The following is a 22,428-nucleotide window of genomic DNA, read 5'->3' as shown; positions in this document are numbered from 1 at the left end:
TACAGCAGAGGTAGGGCGCCCAGCTCCGCGCGAGCGCTCGCTAGGGTCGGTGCTTTCCCGGAATGGGTGGGGTGGAGAACAGAAACCTCCTCAAGGGGGCTCCCAAGACTCGCGTCATTCGCTGCTTGGGCTGGCTTATAAAAGCTCCACCAGAGCCCCAGATCAGTTTTAGTTTCTCTTCTTTCGGAAGAAGCCTCGCGGTGCCCAGCTGGGGAACGTCACCCTCGCGGAGCGCAGAAGCAAGCGAGGGGTCGGGTGGTTGCGGCGGTGGCCCGCAGAACTGCGCGCGCCGTTCGCTTTCTTTCCATTCGGCTGCCGTCGCGGTTGGCTTGCAGTCTGACACCGGGATCGGGCTGGTGAGTTCTGGCCTCTCGACCCAGGGCCGAGCGGGAAAGCGAAACCGCTGGGTTCAGCTAACGGCGGCGAGGAGCGCGCGCTCGCTGGCCCGGGGCGCGCCTGGCGGAGCACCGCCCGCGCCCGCCCCCGGACTCCTCTATAAGTTTCGATTCTCCCCGGAGCAGAGTCCCGCGCCGCGGCCGGCGAGCGCAGCGCGCCATGGCGGACCCGGAGGTGTGCTGCTTCATCACCAAAATCCTGTGCGCCCACGGGGGCCGCATGGCCCTGGACGCGCTGCTCAAAGAGATAAGGCTCTCCGAGGGGCAGCTCCGCGAGGTGCTGGAGGAGGCTGGGCCCGACCGCTTCGTGGTGTTGGAGACCGGCGACAAGGAAGGGGTCACCCGGTCCGTGGTGGCCACCACCCGAGCCCGGGTCTGCCGTCGCAAGTTCTGCCAGAGACCCTGCGAAGACCTGCACCTCTGCAAGCTCAACCTGCTGGGTCGGTGCAACTATTCGCAGTCGGAGCGGTGAGTGCACGGCGAGGGGAGGGGTGGCGGCTTCCCAGGGCCCCAGTCTACGACCGGTGTCAGGACTGCTGTCCCGCGAGGGGGGCGCCCTCGTGGGGACCTCGTCCCTCCAGTCTCGCGCCTCTCTGCTTTCCCTGCTCCGCCCGCGCTTCTGCTCTTGGCTGTTATTTCCGTCCAGCGCCTCCAGACCCGTCCTCGAATTTGGCTAACTCCATATCGCCCCGGGGAAGACCGTGCTTAACTCCCCACCCCCAGAGGAATGCAGCACTTTTGGGTCAGCCTGGGTCTAGAGCACTTAGAGGCAGCTTTGGGAACGAAGGAAAATGCCTCCACTGTGTGGAATCTTGAGTCCTTCTCGCTCTGCTACCGTCGTCCCAAGGCGCGTTGCGCCCTCCGCACCTGGATTATCTGTACCGCAGCGAGCTGGCCCTGCGCTTGGCCCTCCACTCCTAGCCGCCCCCGTGCCCCTCCTTATCACTTTTCTGATCTCTGAAGCTAGTCCGCACCCCTGACCAGAATGATCCTCTTCAGGGTTGCCGATGAAGTAGTGTCCACTCCCAGCGCTCCTGCCCCAAGGTCTCCGCGGTGGCCCGAGCGGGTGACTGCCCGCTCTTGGGACCACTTTGAAAGAGTGCGCCGTATGTCTCAGGCAGCCGCTTCTGGGTTTCCACTTGTTCATTTTCTGCCTCCTAAATATAGTGTGCCCCGAGGTTTGGGTTAAGCCTTTTGACCTGTCTTCCCAGTCTCTCCCGAAGAGAGCTTACTCCCTTGGGTTCAGCTGTCACATCTACAAAGATGGCTTCCATGTGTCTATCGGCTGCCTCCGCCTTCCTGCTACATCTGGGTTCTTCCTCTTCCACTGTCGGAGCAACATCTATACCTGAATATGCTGCCCGTCAATCACACTCATCTTCTTTCCTCTAGGTCAGGGTCTCTGGCACTGGCCCAAGCCCTTCTTCACCCTTCACAATACTTTCATCACCAAGCCTTTTTCTTGAGGGCTCCTACCCACTTCCTGCTGGGTTCCCCCATCCCATCGCACTTCTGATTGAGTGCTTGTTCAATTAGGGAATGATTCTCTCTGACCATAGTCTTTCTCCCCGTCTTTTCTGTCCCTGTGCACTTTTGCTCAATTATTTTTCTTGATATACTACTTTTCACACTTGGCCCCTCCTTAAAAACTTTAAGTTGGTGTCCAAAATGGTGGCCATCAATCTTTTGATCTTGTGCTTGTTAGCAAAAAGCTTTGGATTACTCACCCCCAGTATATGTGTAGTAAAGCGTACAAAAGACCGGTGTTTTAAATGGATGAAGTAGAGGAGATAATATTTAAGACATTTTTTAAAGGACAAAATGGTAGAATTTTTAAAAAGTGCTGAATGTGCTCCATTATTTAAAAAAATATTTATTGAATATGTTGTGAGGCACCAATTTGAAAGTCTAAGTTTTGGTAAATTACGAATGAGTATAGAGGGAATCCTCTAAGTCGCAGCAACCCAGGAAATCTGGGAGGAGGAAAGGAGGGCAGGGGGTGGAGGAGAAAAAGGGAAGGAACATTTTAGTACTATATTGACTAACAAGAGAGTTGGAAGGATTTATCTTTTTTTTTTTTTTGGTGCTTTTCTGTTGTTATTAAAAATTCTTCAACTGGTGTTGGCTTTTAGTTTTAAATACATGTATCTGTTATATTTTAATTTTTTACTCTAGATATTTTCAAAATATACTAAAGTAGAGAAAAGAGAATGATGAACTGCTATGTACCCATCATTTCAATTTAACAGTTTTCAAAATATGGCCAGTCTTGTTTCATTTATTTCCCTCTCCCCATCCCCTGTCCCCAACTCCTAACGTGTTATCTTAAACCAAATCCCAGAGATTATGTGTTCCATAAATTCTTTAGTATCTCTAAAGGGTAAGGATGCAGTACAACAATCACAATTTTTTACAATTAGAATTTTAATATAATCCTAATATACGGTTGGCATTCAAATTTCCTTGATTGTCTCATAATAGGACTTGCATTTTCAGGAAGAAACCTGCAGAGACATAATCCATAATTGTTTAAATATGTTACATATCCAATATATTTAGAAACTTTCAATTTCTTATACACAATATGTTTAGACACTTTAGTTTTAGTTTTTGTTTTTTTAGAAACGATTTTTTTTGTTTTATGAATATTATTATGGTATTTTTGTGTGTGTGGTTTGAAACATGAGAACCATTTTAAACTCCTAAATTGGGTTATTAACCAGCACTTTTATGTATTTTAAAAAGGGGAGAAATAATACAGGGATAATTTGGTCTATTCAAATTTGGATGGATCCTCTGGGGAATTCATTAAAGTCTTTTTTTTTTCTTTTAGTGAAATGATAAATTCTTACTTCTTACATTTATTGGTCTTGTATTTTTTCTTTCCTTTTTCATCACTTTTGAATTGGAGAATTACAAATTTTTAATCCATTAAAGTGTATTGTGTCCTCAAATAGGGCCCTTGGGAGAATTTTTTTTTGACTCAAAACCTAGAAAATATGTTTTTTCCTCAAGTATGTTTTAAAAATATTCCCCCCTTCTTAGAAATGTATAAAATCTTCTAAAACTTGACATGCAGGAGTCTAAGGACTTTCTTTGTGGATTACAGGTTAATGGAATCTGTTGACCAATTGATTGATACTCATATCAATTGCCTGAGGACAGTTTGCATTTTGCTGGACTTACAAAATTTCCTTTATATTGCTTTATATAAAAATTCCTTTATATTCATAAATAGGACTTCTCTCTATCCTGCAGTTCTGGTCTTTCTTACGTTGCTTTCATTAAAAAAATTTTTTTTAAAGATTTTATTTACTCATTTGACAGAGAGAGAGAGCACAAGCAAGGGGAGTGGCAGGGAGAAGCAGGCTCCCTGCTCAGCAGGGAGCCCAATGCAGTGGCGGGGGTGGGGGGTGGGGGGTGGGGGGGTGGGGGGGTGGGGGGGTGGAGCTTGATTCCAGGATCCTGGGATCATGACCTGAGCCACCCAGGTGCCCCTCTTATATTGCTTTTAGCTATACGTTAGTCAACAGTGCTTGCTTCAGTGTTGGGTATTGGCTTGTTTTGGTACATCAGTTTGGATGTTTCAGTTTGCTTTGCCGAAACATATGCCCACACATGGAGTTCTAATCCCAGTTCTGATGCAAACAATGACTACCATTTAGTGAACAAATAACTATGTATCAAGCACTATGGTAAGAACTTTAGAGATGGTATCCAAGATAATCTTTACCGTGGCTCCTGAGGTAGATATTATAAATCCCATCTTAATATAAAGCAGCTCAGACCCAGAGCTGTTTAGAACTGTACCCACCACAGAGCAGATAGCTGGCAGAGTTGTTGAACCCAGATCCATCTGCACGATTTCTTAACTAGCTGCTTGTGTGGTGAAGTAGCTGTGTGAAGGTAGGACCTTTCATTAATTCAAGTTGAGTGGGTTTTTTTTGTCTTTTGCTGTGTGTGTGTGTTTGCAAGCATGACTGTTTAACTGTGTGAAGCTGGCTGTCTAGTGTTTTCAACTAGTTGCGGTTTTTGCCAATGTGGGTGTTTCCTAGGGGCTCTTTCCTGTTTGTATGCCTTTCCTGTTTGGTTAATTGTAACTTTAGGTGGGGTGGGTAGATGGGGGAGAGGTTTAATTGACTATTTAATAAACTGGGGGGGAAAGTCCAAATTGCAAAGAATAATATTCTTTTTTTTAAAAAAATATTTTATTTAGGGTGCCTGGGTGGCTCAGTTGGTTGAGTGACTGCCTTCGGCTCAGGTCATGATCCTGGAGTCCCTGGATCGAGTCCCGCATCGGGCTCCCTGCTCGGTGGGGAGTCTGCTTCTCCCTCTGACCCTCCCCGCATCTCATGTGCTTTCTCTCTGATTCTCTCTCTCTCTCAAATAAATAAATAAAATCTTCAAAAAAATACTTTATTTATTTGACAAAGAGATAGAGCCAGCGAGCACAAGTGGGGGGAATGGCAGAGGGAGATGGAGAAGAAGTCTCCCTGCTGAGGTGGGAGCCGGATGTGGGGCTCGATCCCAGGACCCTGAGACCATGACCTGAGCCAAAGGCAGACACTTAACTGACTGAGCCACCCAGGTGCCCCACAGGGAATAATTTAACAAGCATCAGAGTATTTATATGTATTCTGAATATGTAATATAACAAAAGTTATATAAAAGAAAATACAAGATAAATAAGCTTACAACTCACCTCCCAGAATAAAGAAATATTTATGCCTTTCATTTTTGCTTATCTTTTAAAATAAAATAAAAACCCTAACAGGCTGAAAATTATTTTCTATTTCCTAGTCTCGTTCCCTTCTCTCCCCAGGAGCAACCTCTTTCGGGATTGTGGTGTGTGTTCTGCCCTTCCATGATTCTGTAATTTCCTCACATACATGTTTGGATCCATGTACAAAATGTAGTTTTGTTTTATATATTTGAGAATTTTTATTCAATGTTATGTTTTGGGGATCTATTCCTGTTGATACATAAGGATCTAATTTATTCATCTTAACAGCTATATAGTATTTCATCCTGTGTTTTATGGCACAGTTCAGTACCCGTTGCTCCAGGAATGGTCATTTGGGATATTTCCAGGTTTTTGCTATAGTAAACCATGCTGCCAAGAATATGCATGTCTGTTGATGCTTCTCCAGAGTAGATAGATCATTAGGAAATGGAATTGCTGGGCTGAATGGTTGCACAGCTTCAACTTTTCCAGATTCTGAGAAGTATTTTCATGTTTGAGAGTCCCAGTTTCCCCGTCTTATGGCTGGCTGGCACTTGGTATTACCAGACTTTTTTTAATTTATGCCAATTCCAAGGGCATAAAATGATATCTTATTGTTTTCATTTTAAAAGAATTTTCTCTTTAAAGTTTTTATTATGTGATATTTAAGTCTTATAAAAATATATAAAGCATCCAATGAGTTATCTGTGTACTCATGAATCAGCTTCAGAAATACAATATTACTCATTTAACCCTCCCCCCAAATTCTCTCTCTTTTTTTAAAGTAGGCTCCATGCCCAGCGTGGAGCCCACCGTGGGGCTTGAACTCACCACGCTGATATCAAGGGTCGAACGCCTAACCGACTAAGCCACCCAGGCGCCCCTGAATTCCCTTTCTTGATCATCTCCCCCATCTTAAAGGTGATAGAGATAAATACTGTTCTTTTTTTCTCTTAAGCTTTAATAAGATGTCATTGACTAAGAAACATTGTATATACTTAAGGTATACAATGTGATATTTTGTTTTTCTTTTTTTTAAGTAATCTGTACCCCCAAAGTGGGGCTCAAACTCCAGATCTTGAGATCAAGAGCCTCATGCTCCAGGACTGAGCCAGCCTGGCACCCCTGTGATATTTTGATATATGTATACACTGTGAAATAATTTCCTCAGTCAAGCTAATTAACCTATCTCCTCATCTATTTGCTCCTTTTTTTTTTTGATGGTGGAAACACTTATGATCAACTTTCTTAGCAAATTTCAAGTATACATTATTATCATCTATAGCCACCATGATGTCCCTTAGATCTCCAGAATTTATTCATCTTATAACTGAAAATTTGCATCCTTTGACCAATATCCTGTATTACTCCCACCTCCCACTCTAGTCCCTGGCAGCCACCATTCTACTTTCTGTGAACTTGACTTTTTAGATTCCACATACAAGAGAGATCATACAATATTTGTCTATCTGGCTTATGTCACTTAGTATGTCTTTTAGCTTTATCCATGTTGTTGCAAATGGCAGGATTTCTTTCTTTTTATGGCTGAATTATACATATTCCTTTTTTCTTTAATATTTTATTTATTTATTTGTCAGAGAGAGGGAACACAAGCAGGGGGAGTGGGCAGAGGGAGAAGCAGGCTCCCTGCTGAGCAAGGAGCCTGATGGGGGACTCGATCCCAGGATCCTGGGATCACGACCTGAGCTGAAGGCAGACACTTAACCGACTGAGCCACCCAGGAGCCCCTAAATAAATAAAATCTTAAAAAAAAAAGAACTAAGGATGAACACTTTATTATCTTTATTATCTACGTCTGTGTCTGTATCCCACATTTTCTTTATCCATTCATTTATTGATGGACGTTTAGGTTGTTTCCATGTCTTGGCTGTTGTGAATAATGCTGCATTGAACATGGGAGTGCAGATACCTCTTTGAGATAATGATGTCATTTCTTTTGGATATATATCTAGAAGTGGGATTGCTGATTATACGGTAGTTCTATTTTTAATTTTTTGAGGAATCTCTACCGTTTTCCATAGTGGTGTACCAATTTACAATCCTACTGATGCTACTCTGCATTTGGTTTTTGTTTTTCCCATACGTTTATTATTTTTTTTACTATATGCATGTATTTCTAAGCAATATTTAGTATCGTTTTGCCTGTTCTCACACCTATAAATGATATCGATACTAGGTGTGCAAATACTTGATTTATTTGCTTTTGTGTGCACAGCATGATGATTCTGACACTCACTTGTTTGTGTTTCTGTACCATCTTGAGACCTGGACAAGTTGGACTTCTGCCCTGGGCCCTCTGCTTTACAGTCCTAGTTCTGGCCGCATTTTTTATTTATTTATTTATTTATTTATTTATTTATTTATTTATTTATTATTAAGATTTTATTTATTTGATGGAGAGCCAGAGAGCACAAGCAGGGTGAGTGGCAGGCAGAGGGAATGGGAGAAGCAGGCTCCCCACTGAGCAGGGATCCTGATGATGATGATGATGATGATGATGACGATGATGATGCGGGACTCAGTCCCAGGACCCTGGGATCATGACTTGAGCTGAAGGCAGACGCTTCACCGACTGAGCCACCCAGGAGCCCCTCTGGCCGTCTTTTGGTTAATATCCCTACTCATTCTTTGAGGAGTCCATGGGGCCAAAGAATCATGCCCATCTAGCACCTGCAATGCCCACTTTCATTCTAGACCGTGTTCTGGGTTCCAGGGACCCTGGAATTCTCAGGCCCACTTGCAGGCCTGGATGGGCTTCTTCCCCAGGTCTTCCTGCATGTGGCTGGCAAGATCATTGCCTGTGATGATGGCTGTAGCAGTGTGGGACACAGCCTGGGGTGGGAAGGGAGAAGGGGTGGGTCAGAGTTGGAAGCCAGGGCCGACTTGCTTCATTCTCACGTGTTTTATCAGAGAACTCGGAGGAGTCTGAGAAGAATTCACACGTGGATTTCCTGGTCATTTTGCAAGTATGTTTGTCAAGATAGGAAGACAGAACACATGTTTTTTTCTTAAGATTTTATTTTATTTATTTGATGGAGAGAGCACAAGCAGGGGGAGCAGCAGGCGGAAGGAGAAGCAGGCTCCCCACTGAGCAAGAAGCCCGATGCAGGGCTCGATCCCAGGACCCCAGGATCATGACCTGAGCCAAAGGCAGACACTTAACTGACTGAGCCACCCAGGCGTCCCAAGATGGGAAGACATAACATATTTTATTGAACCATTTCATAGCTTGATTTTGTACTTTTAAATGTTTAGGTGCTTGGTGCATGGACTTCCATTTTATCTTGCCCTGAGTCCCACACTTTTTAGGAGAGGAACTGCTTTAGTTCTTTCAGATGTATAGCTTTCTTTTGTATGAATGTGTGCAATTTATATATTAATTTTTCTTATAAAAATTTAGAGTGTTTTTAATTTTTTGGTATTAGAAACCATAATGTATTGAATATTATGGTATATCTCTCCTTGTGTACACGTGCAAGACTAGGTATCTACTAGTAGATTTATCTTTAGGTTTTTAATACCAAATTGTTTTCCAAGCGTGTATACCAGGTTTTACTCCCATCGGAAGAATACGAGCATTCACTTGCTTCATATCCTCGCCATTTGACAACATCGGCCTTTTTTGGGGGGCAGGGGTGCAGGTGAGGATGGGTGGGAAGAGGTACAATAGCTTTATTGCTTTGCTGGGCAAAGGAGGCTGCAGCAAACAGCTGCAAGCCCACCCGGAGGGGACATCATCAGCCCTTTAAAATTTGTGCCAACACAAGCAATGCAAAATCATACCTCACTGTGGTTTTAATTCTTTATATATTTCTGGATCTCTAGCCATTTTAAGACCTAATGCTCATATTTTTAAGTTTGTCTTACTTGGCATCTAACTCTTAGCAGTTGCCTCTTATTTCCATTTTTGCCTTTTTTTGTCGTCACTGCTCTATTTATTTTTGCTTGGGATGATCTTTATTTTATTTTATTTTTTTACCATTTGCAAGTGCAAAGTTCACACTTATCTTGATGAGCACTGAGTAATGGATAGAATTGTTGCATCACTAGAACAGACACCTGAAACTAATATAACCCTGTGTATTAACTATGCTGGAATTAGAATTAAAAACAAACAAAAAAGAGGAATGACCTCCAAACTGGAAAAAAAAAAAGTGTACAGTTCAATGGCAATAAGTACATTCATGATGTTGTGCAATCATTACCACTCTCTGGTTCCAGAACATTCTCCTCAGCCCAAACAGAAACCCTACACCAATCAGCAGTCATCCTGTTCTCCCCTCTGCCTTCCCCCCACTGCAACCTCTAATTTACTTGTCGTCTCCATAGATTTGCCTTATTCTGGAGGTTTCTTACACGTGGAATCATGCAGTATTTGTCCCGTTGTGTGGCTTCCTTTACTTAGCTTAATGTTTTAAAGGTTTGCTTTTTACTTTCGCATGTTACATGTCATCCGTGTGGTGTATTTGCCAAAGAGGAGTCTTCCTGGAAGTTCTTTCAGTTACTGAGTGCTCTGTCCGTGGAATCTAGCTGTTGGGTTTTCTGCGACATCAGGGCCCAGAGGGGCGTGTGCCCCGAAAGAATCATTTGGGAATTTTTATTCTCTTTTTAGATTTGCTTCATGTTTATTTTCATGTGGCCGAATCTGACTTTCAATTCGTGCCGCTTTCTGCAGAAATTAAGCTAAGAGATGTAATAACGTCGTAAGTGATCTTGTGAATCTTGATAAAATGTTGAGTAAGGGACAAAGAAGCATCTGAATCAACAAAATATTTTCTACTTTTCACATAATAGAGAGATGGCAGAAGTGAACAGAGAAAACAAATACAGGGTTGTTTTCTTTCTGTAAAAGGGTTCTAATTTGCTTACTGCTCCTGACCATATTTACTTCCAAACAGGTATCTTTGATCTTTACCTACAGGCTACTCTGGAATTGGCAAGGCCCCAGGATGGGGGTGGAAAAGGAGTAAAAGAATCCAGGAGTACCTAGGATTTCAGGCCCAGTGAGGAGTCAGTTTAAACAAGTCGGAACAGAGGAGCTGGACAAAGGTTTTGAGGAGAGAGTGGAGCCATGTTTCGACATCCTTTTCGTTCCTCCACACTGAGAAAGACTTTCATCCGTTTCAGACCAACTCAGAGCATCAGGTCACCTAAGGGGGTAGTTTCCAAACATTTTCATTCTTCACCCCTCTCAGAGAACATTTTAAGCATATATTCCTATTATGTGTATATTTATTTAAAAATCACGTAACTAACATATAACTCTTAATTTGGATGTTAAATGTTGACTCATTTTTTTTATCTTTTAAAAAACTCTAAAATCAACTTTCTCTGATTTACATACAGTAAAATGTACCCATTTAAGCTATTCAGGTTGAAAAGTCTTGATAAATGGATATACACCCATGTAACCATCACCATGACCAAGATATAGAAAATTTCTATTAGAAAAAGAAAAAAGAAAATTTCTATTAGTTCTAAAGGTTATCTTGTGCACCTTCTGATTTAACTAGTTGATCCTCTCTACTTCTCCGACTCTTATAGCCCAGGCAATAATTTTTTACTTTTTTAAGTAAAAATATGTATATAAAGAGCTGTAACAATTTTTTTCCTGTGCTCTGAGGTATCAGTTTTGGGTAGCCCCTGGGGTATAGTAGGTAGCCAGCTTTGGAGCACTACTTCTCAAACTTTGATATATATCTGAATCACTTGGGGAGAGCTTACTACGACGCAGATTTCTATGTCCCATATCAGAGATTCCGGTTTAGGGGGAGTGGATTGGGCCTGGGGATCTGCATTTTCACCCTCGCCCTACACATTCTTTTGCAAGGGTGTGCTTCCTGGCAGATTGCAAAAGCAGGGTTTTATGTGGCTTCAAACTTTGAGTGCATAAAAGAGAAATGGGATGGATTCTTTAGTGCAGAGTGAACAGAAGTTGAAAAAAAGTATTGCTTTCTCCAAGGTTAGGGTGACCTGTTACTTTTCTATGATAGAACCACAAGACATACAGGAAACATGGGGCATTCTTGCCACTCCATCAACAAATATTTATCGAGCATATGCTTTCGATGGCAAACAGGCTGTTCTAGAGGCTTCTGCCCCTTTCTTTCCCACTAAAGTAATCTTCAAACCACCATTAAACAGTTTATTAATCTTTCTCTCTAGTTTATATGAATCTTCCTCTTCACTTCCAGAGGGATTGATGTTGGGGAGTATGGCAGGGGCAGAAGGGAAGGAGGATCTTGGGGGCTCCCTTTTTCTAATTGTCAAGATTCTGGCAAAACCACCACCACCCCTGAATGCTTTACTCTTCACTTCTTATGCTTTTTCTCAGTCCTGATGTGGACTTGGGATGACCGTTCCCAAACTTTGCTCCCCATTGGAATCACTTGAGGAGTCTTTAAAAGAATCCTGAAGCCCGGCTCCTCCCTCTACAGATTCTGTTTTAATGGATCTGGCGTATGGCTTGGGCACCGAGATTTTTTTAGAAGTCCCTAGGTGATTCTAACGGGCAACACTAACTGGGAGCGCTGGAGACGGGAGGCATTGTCTGCAGTAACAAAGAGACGATTTCTGGGTGCCCCACTCTTGGTACAATAGACTACACACAGGTCCTTGGAGCCCCCACCCCTCCCATCCTCCACAGGCCTGTTCCTCTCCTATTGCCCTCTGCTGCCCAGAGTCTTGCAGTCAACCGGGCGCATTCCGTCCCCAGGGCCACGGCCTGTAGCAGGTGCGCCTGGAGCTTGCCCTGTGGCCTCAGTTGGCTGGCCTGCTCTTCTTTGCACCTTGTAGGTTCCAGGTAGTACAGTTGTGGTTCGAACCAGCTCCTTTTTTCAGCTCCTCTTCCCGCAGACGGTTCCTTGTCCTGCTCTCGTGCTCTCTATTGGCCCACTCTGATTTTTCCCATCCTATCACAGCTCCCAGATTCGCCGAGCCACCCCTACCTCTAGTAGCCTGGCAGTTTAACCTTGAACATCAGCAATACAAACATAGGGAATGGGAGTCTCATGGCTTTGAAATAATACTTCATTACGGTTGTTTTTTGATCAGTGACATTTTCCTCTTTAGACCAGCGTTCTCTAGATTTTATCTTTCACATGTCCTGGTTCCTTTTTCACCTGGTTTATAGTGTAGTGAGCTATTTCCTGTTTTCTGTACAAATCAACTCTGTTTTTTATCAATCCCTGCCCACAAGGTGTTGGGGAGCAGAAGGGGTGAGTAGAGAAGGGGAGGGGTATTTTGAGACAAATTACTGTCGAAAAAACAAAACTCTCACTCAGGTTGTTATCTTTTCCCCGTGGGTCTGGTTGTGGAGCCCAGAGCTGGCTCTGCGTTTACCAGCTTGGGAAGCACAAGAGCTCCGAGGTGACCCATCTAGTTCAGGAACCTAGCTTAGACTCTGATCTGACGAGCCCAACTAGCAATTCTCAGCTCCAGCTGCACGGTAGAATCACCTGCCACCCCCTGTCAAATTAAATCAGTCTCCGAGGGTTAGGCTTAGGTATTTCTAAACACTCCGCAGTTGATTATTGTGTGTAGCCAGGGATGAGAGCCACTCTATTGCCCAGACCTCATCTGAGGTGCGGGGGAGGATTTATTGCCAGGGTTAAAATAACATTTTGTTCTGTGGCTGGAAGAGAAAAGTGAAAAGGTCATTTGTTTTTAGGCTTTGGCCAGAGATTCCCAAAACTGAGACAATTATGTTCTTTCAAGGCCATCTTTGCTCTTTTTTTTAAAAAAAAAGTTATCGTCTCCTTTCCTAGCTCACACTGTTTGAAGTTTATCTGCTCCAAGTGCAGGCAGAATTCTGCAAACACTTGCTTTCCCCTGGGCGGTACATAATGGTTTGTAGGAGAGCTCTTCTCTGTGCTGGTAGGTGGGGAGTCCCTGTGGCTGTGCGCCCGCCTTCGCAGGTCCCATTGTCCTTCGTTGGAGAAGACAGCTTGAGTCTCCATCCTCCCAAGTGGAGTCCTGGTCCCGGCCAACAACAGCATCACCTGGGCCCTTGTTAGAAATGCAAATCCTCAGTCCCCACCTCAGACCTACTGATCAGAAACTCTGGGGGTGGAGCCCAGCAGTCTGTGTTCTAGCAAACCTTCTAGACGATTCTGACGCATGCCTAGACCTTGAGACCCAACCAGTAGGTCTGGGAGGGGACTGAGAATTTGCATTTCTGACATCCTCCCAGGGATGCTAGTCTGGGGAACCTCACTTTGAGAAACTGATTTAGGAAACCCGAAGAAGCCATGGCAGACTTTTCCCGCTGTTTCCAGGCTGAAGCCTCCTGGTGGATATTAGGGACCTGGAGCTGGGGCAGAGTGATCAGCAGAATGTGGGAAGGAAGCTTCTGCCACCTTAAACCTAAAATATGACTTCCGTCAAGTGCTAACAGTGACTGGTTCTGCTGAACTTGTCTGCCCAATGCCAGTCCTAAGAAGTAGTTTCTGTCATTTGCTGTGTGCCTGCCCCCACCTTGACCAGAGTCACGTAGATTCGCTCTCCTTGTACTCTGCTCTCCATTTTCCGTTGAGTGCTGGGGAACAGTTCTTTAATCCAGAAGGGCTTTTTTTTTCTTCTCCCCGCCCCAGCCTTTTGGTTTGGAAAAATTTTGATCTGCTTTTGTTTTTCCAGATTAGGTTTCGTTTTTTGTTTTCTTTTGGTTTTGTTTTCTTTGAGATTGGGGTTCATTTATCAGATCTTCCTCTTATTTGAGTTACCTTGGATTTCTCCATTTTATTTTTTTGATATCTCATTTTATCAGCCTCAGTTTACCAAAGTAAAAAATAAACTGCTTCCTCATAGGCATACCATGTTACTTATTAAATAACAGATGCAGAGTTCCTGTCACTTAGTAAACATGTAATAAACCTGGGTTTTTGTCCTCCGGGGCTTACTCCCAAAGAGGTGAGCACAAACTGCCCCACCCTTGTGGCTGACCAGTATGCTGAAATTAGGGTAAAGCAAAATCCTCTGAGAAGTGGGGAGCAGTCTAGGGAATGTGGGAAAATGGAATAGGGCCTCCCAGGGAGGAGGCTGCCAGTCAGAGACCAAGGCTAGACGTAGATGTTGCAGACTGAAGCTGGGTGCAGGGTGAGTGTCCCGGATCTAGAGGAATGAGCAGTTTGCCTGAGGGTGAATGTGAGAAATGACAAGTGAAACTGAGCCTTCAGACAGGCTGCCGCAAGGACCCAGCCAGTGCAGTGCCAGGCATGAGTGTCTTGGGTGAGCATGGAAAAGCCTAGAGACTCAGGGTTCCAGACAGAACCATTAGGCTGCCTGGTGGCCTCTAGTTATTTAAAGGAAATGTTGACTTCAGAGACCTTGGAAGTGCCCTACTCCTCCTCAGCCAGGACAGGTAGGACCATTGCTGCATCTAGCTGTGACCTGGAGAGTGGCTGGGTCCTCTTCTATGATCCTAATTTCGCCATAAGAGAGGGGCCATAGTCATGGCACCGGGGGCGGGATGTCTGCATTGAAGGCTGAAGAGAAAGCAAAGATTACTAAATTCCTTTCCAGTAACAGTTGTCAGGTATCTCTGAGACAGAAGGTCATTTTCAGCTTCATAGCAAGGGGATCATTTGTTTTAATTTAAATTCAATTAATTAACATATAGTATATTATTAGTTTCAGAGGTAGAGTTCAGTGGGGGGATCATTAATGGCACTGGCCGGTGGAGTGAGGGGCCTTATAGAGTTTCCCATTCATCTGGGGATGGAGGGGTTTTCTGCCTGGGCTGGAGGCTGAGGACAGCCCCCCCCCACCCAACGACTGTAGATTTTCTCCAGATTCCCCCTTCCCTTGGGGGGTGGGAGGAGTGATCAGGTGGAGTCTTATCCCAGCTGCTGAGGGCCTTGGGTAGTGGGGATTGCTGGGAGCAGCCATATCTGAAACCACAGAACCCCGAAGCAAGCTGAGAGAGCTGAAATCAGCTTTATCAAAGAGTGCCAGAGACACAGACGCCCGCCTGGGGAAATGGCTAGGGTAGAGGCTGTTCCCAGAGCCTGATCAGCTGCCCTCGACTTCTCTATGAAGCAAAGTGCATGGGAGGGCTGGTTGGGTTTTAAGGGCTCAGATGGTAGCACACACAGTCATTGATTCTGTGTGTGTTTGTTTGTTTGTTTGTTTTTACGGAGGTTTCACAGCTAGATCTGAAGGCAATTCCAGAAGGTTTCAGAAATGCCTTACACATAGACAGCAGCATTTGAATAGTGACTTTTTTTTTTTTTTTTTTAGTAATCTCTACACTCAACATGGGGCTCAAACTTATGACCCTGAGATCAAGATTCACGTGCTCTACTGACTGAGCCAGCCAGGCGCCCCAGAATAAGTGACTTCTATTTATTTATTTGTTTGTTTGTTTATTTAAAGATTTTTATTTATTTATTTGACGGAGAGACAGACAGTGAGAGAGGGAACACAAGCATGGGGAGTGGCAGAGGGAGAAGCAGGCTTCCCGCCAAACAGGGAGCCCGATGTGGGGCTCGATCCCAGGATCCTGGGATCCTGACCTGAGCCGAAGGCAGATGCTTAATGACTGAGCCACCCAGGCGCCCCGAATAAGTGACTTGTAAAGATTAATTCTTAGAGAATAACTTTTATCTAGATATTTACATTAAAAAATTATCAGCTTCGGTAAGATAATTTTGCAAAGTTGTTTGCATTTCTGCTCATTAGTGACAACTAAAACATAGTGGCAACAGATAAATGTTTAATATTTGGGAAATGGAAGAAAACTATTAAAAGAAAGATTTTAATTCTCCCTAAGAAAAATAGAACTTGAATAAATGGAGAGACAGTTTCTGTTTCAGAATCAGAAGATTAATGTAGTTAAGATGACATAATATCTGGTCTAATTTATGGAGTTAACACAAATTAGATTCTCAATATGATGTTTTTATGGAAATTGACAAAACCATAATAAAATTTCTATAGAGAAAATAATAGGTAAGCACACTAAAGAGTTTTTGGAAAAGGAGTAAGCCAATGATGTGATAAATTATTCCATTAATATTTAAAATCTGGCGCAAAGGAGATTTAAGTTGTATTAGATTTAAAGCAGAACAGTAGATTGATAAAATCCCAATAGAGATTACAACAGTTCTAAGTTAGTTACAAGATTAACACACAATAGTCCAGAATTACAGAATAATAAGAAAGGAATCCTAATTAATAGGATTATTATTGAGGGTGCCTGGATGGCTCAGTTGGTTAAGTGTCTGATTCCTTTTTTTTTTTTTGAAGATTTTATTTTTTTATTTGACAGAGGGAGGCACAGCGAGAGAGGGGACCCAGGTTGGGAGAGTGGCAGAGGGAGAAGCAGGTTTCCCGCTGAGCGGGGAGCCCGATGTGGGGCTCGATCCCAGGACCCTTGGATCATGACCTGAGCCGAAGGCAGACGCTTAACGACTGAGCCACCCAGACACCTAAGTGTCTGATTCTTGATTTCGGTTCAGGTCATGATCTTAGTGTTGTGAGATCGAGCCCCTAATGGGGCTCTGCACTGGGTACGGAACCTGCTTAAGATTCTCCCTCTCCCTCTCCCCCTCCCTCTGTCCCTTTCCTCCTCCCTCACTGTCTTAAAAAAAGAATAGGATTATTATTTAGAAGAGTTGATGTAAAGCATTTCTGTCCCTTTCTGACCTTATTTGTCATAATAAGCTCCAGATGTTTTAAAGAATTATAGTTGAAGATACCTCTTTTACAAGTGAAACAAAATGGTATATTATAGTTATCTCACTATGGTGGAGGAGTTAATTTCTCAAGTACTAAAATTATGAAAGGCAAATTGGAAGGGTCTGATCATATAAAAATTTAGCAGTGGCAACCTTAATTAAAGTTCTTGGTAAAAAGGGGGGAAATGCAAAACTATTTGAAATAAACAAGGCTGGTAATGATTGATTTTTAAAAGTATAAAGAACAGTTATAAATCTGTAGGTCAGTAACCATTCTCTACTATAGATAAACAGTTAACAAATACAAACAAATAGGAAGTAAGGAAAGTAAGGACTAAGTAAGGAAATAAAAGCATCAAGCCAACATTTGGGAATACTTCAGTCTTGTTAATAAAGAAAGTGCAAATTAAAAGCATAAGTCTATTTCATACCTACTGAAGTAGCAGAAGTGAGAAAACTTCTTGTTAGCGTGCTTGTAGGGAAATAGACACACTCACAGATTGCTGGTGTATTTCCTGGAGAGCAGTAGATCAAAATGAAACAAGTTGCCAAGAAAATTACTGTGTCCTTTGAGGCAATAGTCCCAAGGGAATAAATCCCAGGAAAATATTATAGAAGATGGAAGGTTATTTGTACAATGGTAATTGTAGCCATGCTATTTATATAGTGAAAATCGGCCATTACCTAACCACCTGACAATTTGATGATTGTCGTACAAACTAGAAAATATTAATATCCCATCATATTAATAACTATTAAAACCATAAATCTGAGGACTTTGGCTATAATTGTAGGTAGCATATGTAAGTTAAAAAGAGGAATGAGTTTGTTATGTGGACGCTGATAACTGACAAATTCCTTTTGTCTAATGAAAACAACATTGCTATCAGGGTTTCTCGAAGATCTAAATCAGTGCTTCTTGGACCTTAATGTCATTAAGTCATTTAGGGATGTTGTTGAAAGGCAGATTTTGATTCAGGGCCTGAAACTCCGAATTTCTGACAAGCTCCCAGGCGATGGTGAACTACTGGTTCTCCCACTACATTTTGAACACCGAAGACCTAGATCTCTGCCATCTGGATGGTAGCCACTAGGCCCAGGTGGCTATTCAAATTTAAATAAATTAAAATAAAGTAAAATCGAGAATTTAGATCCAAAGTCTTACTAGCTACGTTTCAAGTACTTGGTAGCCTTATTTGGAAAGCTCAGATTATAGAACAATTCCATCATCATAGAGCGTGTTCTCTTAAGACAATGTGGACCTAGGTCATCAATGTCTTAAAGTGCAGGGATTTCTATCTCTTTTTCTGTAGAGTTGTTTGAAACATACAACTAAGAGCTTGTTCCACATTTGATAAATAGGGACACCTGGGTGGCTCAGTTGGTTAAGGGTCTGCCTTCAGCTCAGGTCATGATCCCAGGGTCCTGCGATCGTGCCCTGCATTGGGCTCCCTGCTCAGTAGGGGAGTCTGCCTCTCCCTCTCCCTCTGTCCACCCTCCCGACTCATGCTCTCTCTCTCTCTCTAATAAATAAATAAAATCTTTAAAACATTTTGATAAATGGAATCTCTTTTCTCATTGACTTTTACTGTCAGTCCATACACATATTTCTTTTAAAGATTTTATTTTTAAGTAATCTCTGCAGCCGACGTGGGGCTCAAACTCGCAGCCCTGAGATCAGGTGTCACATGCTCTATGGACTGAACCAGCCAGGTGCCCCAAGTCCATAGATGTATTATCCTAATTATTATTTGTCCCTCAGTGGGCAATCATTTCCAATAAATTGATCTTAGGTTCTTTGTCAACTTTTTCCCCTAGTAATGTATACTAGAGGAGATACTGTTTAAAGAAGTATTGTGACAATTTAAAATATAGATGTGTATGATTTGTGAAAAAAATACATCTCCTGGGTGGCTCATTCAGTTGAGCGTCCGACTTGGTTTCTGTTCAGGTCGTGATCTCGGGGTTGTGGGATCGAGCCCCCACTTCTGGCTCTGCGCTCCATGGGAAGTCTGCTTGTCCCTCTCCCTCTGCTTCTACCCCAGAGTGCACATGTGCTCTCTCTCTCTCTCTCTCTCTCTCAAATAAATAAATAAATAAATAAATAAATAAATAAATAAATAAACAAATCTTTGAAAAAATACATCCCCTGTACCCCCATTTAGGTGTTTCATCAATTTATATTTTTAAAGTGTGTTCTCTAAGCAGGATTAGTTACCAGAGGATGTGGGAATTGATAACTGAAAAGTTCCCTGGATGATTTGTTTCTCTTCACTTCTGTGAAGTGGAAACACTGACAATTGTTGTTTTATTCCAGGAATTTGTGCAAATATTCTCACAACGTTCTCTCAGAAGAGAACTTCAAGATCTTGAAAAACCATGAGCTCTCTGGACTGAACAAAGAGGAATTAGCAGTGCTCCTCGTCCAAAGTGACCCTTTTTTTATGCCTGAGGTAAGTTATGATTCCTTAGTTTGAGCAGCAAAGAGAGTATGATTGGCAGCGTTGTGTCATGGATGTGTTGGGAGAGGAGCACAAAAGACTCAAAGTTACCACCAGACTCTGCAGATAGCCATCAACAGCTGGCTGTTGCCAAGTGACCTAAAGATTCCAGCAATTTCCTTCCTATTTGAGGTGATCTGAAGATACAGTGGTAGGACTAGTGGATGCTGTCCATCTAGGCAGCTTCTTGGAAGGAGATGGTCTTTGGATTGAAGTTTTGGAAGATGATAGGGTATATTGGTTGAGGGGATAGGCAAAGCTGTTGCACCAAAGACACCCCAGAATATAGTGATTCAAAGAAAATATAATTTTATTTCTTGTCACTTGACAGTCTAGATCCAAGGTCATCAAACTATGGCCTAGGGGCCAAATCCGGCCTGCCACCTGGTTTTACAAATAAGGTTTTGTTGGAACCCAGCCACACTCATTCATTTGCATATTGTCCATTCCTGCTTTCTTAACATAAGAGTAAGCTGAGTAGTTTCACAGTCCTGACTCTGCCACCGACTACTTGTGTGATCTTGCACAAAGCAGGTAATCCTTCTGGGTCTCACTTCATTTGCTGTTGTGCATTCATTCGACTAACATTTAGGAGTGCCTGCAAGTGGTAGGCACTGAGTTAAATCTTGGAGGCAGCAGTGGACAAGACACACTCCTGCCCTAAAAACCTCAGAGTGCTCACACTGTCTCACTTTGCCTTGCCCTGTGAGAACATACAAGCATCAGGCACACCTGACTTCCTGGTTTATAAGTCTGTAAAATTTAAAGGTGCTTATTAAAGGTAGAAATGCTGTTATTTGTCCCGCCCCAGTCAAGGCCAGGAGCATTCTTATCTACGCATTAGAACAGTCCTAGGATTGTTAACCGAAGTGTCATTTGTGAAGTTGCTAGTTGTTCTTTTTCTGGAGGACACTGGCTCTCAAACTTTAGTGAGCCTCGGAATCGCCTGGAGGGTTTGCTAAACCAGAGTGCTGAGCCCCACCTCTGGTGACTCTGACTGTAGATACGGGGCGGGGTCTGAGGTTTTGCATTTCTGATAAGTCTCCAGGTGGCGCTGATGTTGCTGTTCTGGGGACCACACTTCGAGCCCTAGATTGCAGTAAACCATGCTGATCTGGTTTGCTCAGTCTATTGAAACAACTTATAAATGTTTTGATCTTTGGGATTCTTTTATGTAATGAATCAAACATTTCGCAGCTCATTTTATATTTTGCACAACACGTTTACATATTTTATTATTTAATCTGCTCAATAACTTGGATTAGGGGGACAGAGCAAATATTTTCCTCCTTCACAGCAAAGGAAACAGAGACAGGGGAGTAGGTAATTCAGGGGAGGTCACGTAGACGGTTCTAGGGCTGTGGCTGGGGACTTTGAAATCTGTTTCTTCCAGTCCTGCATCAGACTGTCTGGCCCCCGTGACAGTACTTGAGTAAAAAATACGTATGCCCTCTTTTCAGTAAGAACTATGCGTCTGCAGAGCTATTTACAAAGAAATAGAAAAATTACCTTCTTTAGTTGACCTTTTGAGAAGCCTTGTCACGTTCTGCCTAGCAGAGACAACAGCTGCCAAGTAAGACCCGCATGTCCTTTTTTTTTTGAAGATTTTCTTTTTAAGTAATCTCTACACCCAGTGTGGGCCTTGAACATAATCCTGAGATCAAGAGTCACATGCTCCACCATCTGAGCCGGCCAGGTGCCCCCCACACTTCCTTTTAATTACAGAATGACTTGATAGCCTTCCTCTTTGAGTTCCTTTGTAATGTAGGGCTCCCTTTGGGTCCTGTTTGGTCCTACCTGTAGCTGGCCATGGCCATCTTATTTTGATTCTTCCAAAAGGTTATTAAATTCATGCCTCATTTAGTTAGTTTGCAGGCCTCTTCTACCCCAAATAAATCATCAGCTGAATACAACTCATTGTAGACTGTGGAAGACACATGTATTTTTTTTTCCTTTGGTATATCTCTCCTTACTGTCAACATTTTTGTTGACTTAGACTTTCCTTAATGACTGTGTGGCTGATGTGGGAAGGTGTATTGTGTCTGGCTATTGTTTGTTTCTCTCTTCTGCAGATATGCAAAAATTATAAGGGAGAGGGTCGAAGAGTGGTTTGTGATAAGTATCCACAGTGTGAAAGGCTCCACATCTGTGAGCACTTCACCCGAGGGAACTGTGGTTATACCAACTGCCTCAGGTCCCATAATCTGATGGACAGAAGGGTGCTGGCCATCATGAGGGAGCATGGGCTCAGCTCCAGCGTGGTTCAAAACATCCAGGACATCTGCAACAGCAAGCACAGCCCAAAGAAACACTCTGGGCACAGAGGTAACTGCTTTCAATGTTTTCTTTAACAGAAGAAACAGAAATAAACAAAATCACAAGGGAAGTGTAACTTCACCTATAATCATTCTATCTCACCACGTGAGACTATTGTTGCTTTCAGACATTGTCTATATGTATGCATAATTTTTACTTCATTATAATCATAGTATATATGCAATTTTGCAATTTGATTTTCATGCTAAGTACTATCCAACCCCCCAATTTGTTAAAATGTTTATCATTTTTCTAAAAGCTAATCTTTTTTTTTTCCACTAGCTGTTAACATTTTATCCCAGTAACATTTTGTTGCCATTGTTTTGTCACTTTCCCTCGATCTTTGTGCACATATCAACACTGACACGCACACATATACCATTTCTGGGGGAGACCGTTTGAGGTATGCGGTCATCAGGAGCCCCCACACCTGTGTATATAAGCATGCACTTCCTTAAAACAGGGCCACTCTCTTCCATAACCACAATACAATTAATACAGGAAACCCAGCATTAATGCAAAACTCTACACAATTTAATTCACAGTCCTCAGTACTGTTTCTTTAAAAATGTATTTTATTTTTACCTTTTGTGTTCTGGTAAGAGATAACATAAAATTGATCCTTTTAACCATTTTTTAAGTGTAGTTACAACAGTTCACACTGTTGTCGGCCATCACCACCATCCATCCCCAGAACTTTTCCCATCTTCCCAAACTAAAACTCCATACCCAGTAAACAATAACCCCATTCCTTCCTGTGCCCACCCCTGGCAACTTGCCATTCTGTTTTCTGTCTC

The 22,428-nt window shown here is 42.9% G+C and overlaps 1 protein-coding gene across 1 annotated transcript in view; it reads left to right on the top strand.

Moving 5' to 3' along the window:
• The first annotated feature begins 216 nt into the window (after positions 1-216).
• The window catches only part of LOC113911218 (zinc finger CCCH-type antiviral protein 1), a 56,636-nt gene continuing 34,424 nt past the window's right edge, over positions 217-22,428 (top strand). Inside the window, exons 1-4 of the mRNA XM_027573516.2 lie at positions 217-356; positions 522-863; positions 19,132-19,267; positions 21,388-21,640. Coding sequence (XP_027429317.1) covers positions 556-863; positions 19,132-19,267; positions 21,388-21,640 — 697 coding nt within the window. The 5' untranslated portion in view covers positions 217-356; positions 522-555. The remainder of the gene's footprint in view (positions 357-521; positions 864-19,131; positions 19,268-21,387; positions 21,641-22,428) is intronic.

This window comes from Zalophus californianus, chromosome 12 (genome assembly GCF_009762305.2).
Source record: "Zalophus californianus isolate mZalCal1 chromosome 12, mZalCal1.pri.v2, whole genome shotgun sequence".
In the NCBI taxonomy this organism is placed as follows: domain Eukaryota; kingdom Metazoa; phylum Chordata; class Mammalia; order Carnivora; family Otariidae; genus Zalophus; species Zalophus californianus.
Note: the sequence above shows the minus strand (reverse complement) of the source record. Positions and strands in the feature narration are given on the sequence as shown.